This window comes from Pelobates fuscus, chromosome 1, assembly GCF_036172605.1.
Source record: "Pelobates fuscus isolate aPelFus1 chromosome 1, aPelFus1.pri, whole genome shotgun sequence".
Taxonomy (NCBI): domain Eukaryota; kingdom Metazoa; phylum Chordata; class Amphibia; order Anura; family Pelobatidae; genus Pelobates; species Pelobates fuscus.
This window is the reverse complement of record NC_086317.1, coordinates 10871116-10875959: the sequence shown is the minus strand read 5'-3', so window position 1 is coordinate 10875959 and position 4844 is coordinate 10871116. Positions and strand designations below refer to the sequence as shown.

The 4844-nt window shown below is 40.2% G+C and overlaps 1 protein-coding gene across 1 annotated transcript; it reads left to right on the top strand.

Moving 5' to 3' along the window:
* Positions 1 to 739: 739 nt before the first annotated feature.
* Positions 740 to 3318, top strand: LOC134601671 (E3 ubiquitin/ISG15 ligase TRIM25-like). Its single transcript, XM_063446187.1, has one exon. The coding sequence runs from the start codon at positions 778 to 780 to the stop codon at positions 2419 to 2421; it is 1644 nt and encodes a 547-aa protein (XP_063302257.1). The 5' UTR covers positions 740 to 777; the 3' UTR covers positions 2422 to 3318.
* Positions 3319 to 4844: the final 1526 nt, after the last annotated feature.

Genomic DNA, 4844 nt, shown 5'->3' with positions numbered 1-4844 from the left:
AAAATATATGTTTTGAAACAGCAATTTCCTACTTGTACTTATAGCCTTATAACTTGCAAAAAAAAAAGCAAAAAAGCACGTAAACACATTTTTAATCTATTTAGCATTTTTTTCAGTAGCTTTTGTAGATCAGTAAAAGATTTTTTCAAGAAAAAGTCAAAAAATATGTTTTCTTTTTCACCATATTTTATGATTTTTGTTAAAGTAAAATATATGACGATACAAATAATGGTATGCAAAGAAAGCCATTTTGTCTTGAAAAATAATCAATATATTATTTGTATGGTAACAGTAAATGAGAGAGAGGAAAATTACAGCTAAACACAAACACCACAAAAGTGTTAAAACAGCTCTGGTCCTTAACGTACAACATTGCCTGAATGGGTTAAACATCAACAGGATGAATACTTGCAAAACCATAATATTCAGAAATATAATTTTTACTTTGTAGGGTAATAGCTCCTTGATCCAAGGAGAGATCTGACTGCTATTCTGTGGTCAACAATGAATTCTTTCCTAGTTTGTTGAAAACTTGCCCACCTCCCCCCTCTTTTGGATCAACAGCATGTGAAGAATATCTCTATTCAGCCTATGTAACTATGTAACTTGTGTTATAGAAAATACAGACCATCAGGAACTCTCAGGGTTAACAGACAGGAAGTAAATCCTATGATACAAACTGTCCGCCCCCTGGTTGTGGAATGTGATAAAACCCACCCCACTGCTTTCTGAGAGAAGACAAACATTAAGTTTCGTTTTTCGTTGCTGCTTTCAGTGATGGCGTCTGCTGATCTGAGAGACGAGCTGACCTGCTCCGTCTGTCTGAACATTTATACAGAACCTGTAACCCTGCCATGTGGACACAGCTTCTGCCGAGTCTGCATTGAGAATGTGCTGGACACACGGGAGGTGAGAGGCTATTCCTGTCCTGAATGCAGATTCATTTTGAGGAAAAAACCTGAGCTTAAAAGAAACCATAGATTGTGTAACATAGTTAAGAGTTTCCGATTTACTAAGCGACCAGTGATAAAGATTGGGATCCCCTGTACTTACTGTATTCACTCTCCTGTACCTGCTGCTAAAACATGTCTGCACTGTGAATCTTCTCTGTGTGAAGCCCACCTGAAGGTTCACAGCAAGTCTGCAGAACATGTCCTAATTGAACCCACCACTTCACTGGAGAACAGAAAATGCTCCGTCCACAAGGAAATCCTGAAATATTACTGCTCTGAGGATGCTACCTGTATCTGTGTGTCCTGCAGGCTGGACGGGGATCATAGGGGACACCAGGTGGAGACTCTGAATGAGGCCTCTGAGAAGAAGAAGGAGAAACTGAGAAATATTCTGCAGAAACTGACCTCAAAGAGAGAGGAGGCTGTGAAAAGAGTCCACAGCCTGCAGGAGCTCAGGAGAGAAGTGCAAACAAAAGCAGCTGGGGTAACAGAGGAAGTAACTACCCTGATTAGGGGCATTAAAAAACAACTAGAAGCTGTAGAGAAGCGAGTCCTGCGTGAGATCTCCAGGCAGGAAGAGCAGGTCTCACTGGAAGTCTCAGATCTAATCCGGCAGCTGGAAATAAAGAAGGAGGATCTGTCCAGGAAGATGGGTCACATTAAGGAGCTGTGTAACATGACGGACCCATTAACTGTCTTACAAGGACGGAAATCAGACAGAGTTGACCATTGTGATACTGAGGAGGGAGATAATGAGGAGAGAGACAGAGATGATAAAAAGGTCCGTGCTGTAGGGGATCTGGATGTGGTTCTGATCTCAGTGACCTTTCACTCAGGATTAGCTGGGTTTGTGACCGGAGTAAAGAGACAGTGCCATGTACCGGCTAATATATTACTGGGTGTAAACACGGCTTCAGACATGTTACTGGGTGTAAACACGGCTTCAGACCTGTTACTGGATGTAAACACGGCTGCTAATAATGTAACTGTATCAGGTGATATGAAAACTGTATCCTGGTCAGGAATAAACCACAGACGCCCAGAAACACCAGAGAGATTTCAGTGTAATCAGGTTTTAAGCGCCAGGAGTTTCTCCTCAGGGCGACATTACTGGGAAGTGGAGGGCAGTGAATCAGGGGAATGGGAGGTAGGGATGGCCTATCCCAGTATAGACAGGGAAGGAGGTCAGTCACGGCCTGGATATAATAGCAAGTCCTGGGGTTTGGAGAGAAGCTGGTTGACTGATGATGATTATAATGTGAGACATGACAGTAAAGTAACATTTCGGTTATGTCACCACCTTTCCAGCCAGAGATTCGGGATATACCTGGACTACGAGGCTGGGCGGCTGTCCTTTTATGAGCTGTGTGACCCCATCAGACACTTACACACCTTCACTGCCACCTTCACTGAGTCGCTTCATGCTGTATTCGGGGTATATGAGGATAATACCTGGCTGAGGATTTAATGTATTGCATGATTTATTAATCTAATTAAAGAGATTTAACTGAAAATCCCAGAGTGGAAATCAGGAGCCAATAATACTAATCTGGGTGTGGGCGGAGCCTGTTACTAAGCAACCACTGCTCTGTGTCACTGTGTGTGTGTGACTGTGGGGTGTATTCAAACAGTGAATTTTACTGACATTAAAATATAATTACACAATTTAGACCAAACATTTCTATAATTCCTGGTTTATCCATGACAGCATTACAACAGGGTTAGCCCCGCCCACTTTTTTTGTAATCCAACTATAGTCCCAGCCTGGTCATGTATCCTGAATTTTACATTTTGTTTTTAATTCATCATAATTCACTGATTACTGATTCAAAGTGTGTCTTGAGTGTTTTGTGTGTGTGTTGTTTAATTGTGATGAGAGTTATAGTTTATTGCAAAGGTCAGTTACAGGCAACCTCTGGTTCTGGCAGCTGTTCTGGACTTCAATTCCCATCATGTGTTTTACGCACGCCTGCACTATGTGTGTGAATGTGTGTCATAATGTGTGTTCGTGTGTGTCACCTTGCCAGTGTGTGTCATTATGTGTTCTGGGTGGTTATTATTGTATATTGGCTGGCTGAGTGTGATGGGAGTTGCAATGAGCAGTGTAATTCTCCAGAGGTTTAGGCCGAGCTGTTTGTATAGTATTGAAATATAGAAACTGCATGTTTTACCTGATGGGCTTTACTAAAAGATTTTTTGTATTATTAGGAATGGTTATAATGAACAGACAATGGGAATTTACCCAGTAAATCCAGGTACATATAGAAAATTATCTGAGAAAATGGGACGGGAGTTTGACGTTTGTAGACTAGACGCCATTTATAGCGCAGACTGCAAGTTCATTATTTCTCTAAATACTTTCCGTATTTTTAATAATATTACATATATAAAATGTCACGGGATCTGTTTATCTTCAGTTTGCTCAATAATTTCTGGGTCAATCTGAAATTAAAATCTTTATTGAGAACTTACTGTGTCACTTTGTGATCTTTATTTTAATCAGGTTATTTCATTATGCGCTTATGCCGCATTGCCTACCCTAATTTTAGTTTGCCTCCGCTGTATCAAACCCACATAGTTCCCATTGCCCACATTTTATTATGCCCACATCTATGGCACATTGCCCACATTTTCTTGCCTGCATTACCTCCTAAATGATGAGTTGCGCTGGGCTCCCTTACATGGACTGCGTGGGTCCATAATAGTTGGCCGTGAGATATTTTGACATCTTGTGGGAGTGTCACGTTGACAAAGGATTCTTTTAAGCAAACAAATATGTTTGAATGACTATCTGTTCCTGTCCAAATCTGAGATGATTAAATTGCGTATACGCAGAAGTAAATTCACACTGACACATGCAGTTCAGGTTAAAATAACTTCAGAAAATTTAATGGCATCTGGAGGAAAAGCGGGCTCGCAGACCCTTATAAGAGCAAAATTACATCATCATTGAATATCAAGATAACAACAAATAAACATCATTAATTGGTCTATGTATTAAGTGGTAAGTTAAATGCCCTCCCATCTATATTAGTAATTGGCTTAGGGATTTGAGTGGCTAGTGGGGCATCCTCCCATCATGGGATGTCGTCATTTCTGACAAGGGTAAGACATGAGATTCAGTCGCCATTGCTCTTTAGCACGAGGCTCACTCGATGGGAGAGGGAATCTGGCAGCCAGCCATTTTGAGTTTAGCTTCAAGGTTAGTTTCTCAGGCTTTTTAGAGAATGGACATTTCATTAGCATGGGCTAGCTATGGTATACTTTGTTACATATTACAGGAACTTGATAATTCCGGTGTTAGTCATATCCTTCTAGAAAATACATACAATACATTCTCTTTCTAATATTCTAAATGCTGTTAGGAAAATCTGTCATATAATGAAGTTAAATTGAGTTAGTGCAAAAATTTAATAAAGGTTTAATAAAGGTTTTTAATAATTCTACATCAGTCCCCCCTATGAAATGTTAGATTCTAAAAAGATAAACTTTATTTGTTAGTTCCAGAAGACATGTTAGCCCAAAGGCACAAAACCCTATGAAGTAATGGTTCTTAAAGTCTTCTTAGTTCTTCAGAGGGAAGAATAGACAAGCTTACATTACCATATGGACCTGTGTTATCTGGAGTATAGGCACAACAAGTCATGGTGACAGGTAGTATTTTACATACACCCCCCTTCTCAGCTAGAATCATGTCTAAGGCCATTCTGTTCTGGAAGGTCATCTGGGATGTGGCCTACAACTGTTCGGCCAAGCCCTGGAGGGCATCTCTGGTGTAGTTGACAAAACGTTGTTGGTTGCAATAGATATAATAAATGCAAATCAAAATATTATTATTAGCAGTGACGGTTGGGAAAATGGACTCAAACTTTTCTTTAACTGCAAAATCAT

Excerpts from the sequence above, each read along its gene's own strand:
- LOC134601671 (XM_063446187.1), top strand. The coding sequence starts at position 778 with ATGGCGTCTGCTGATCTGAGAGACGAGCTGACCTGCTCCGTCTGTCTG.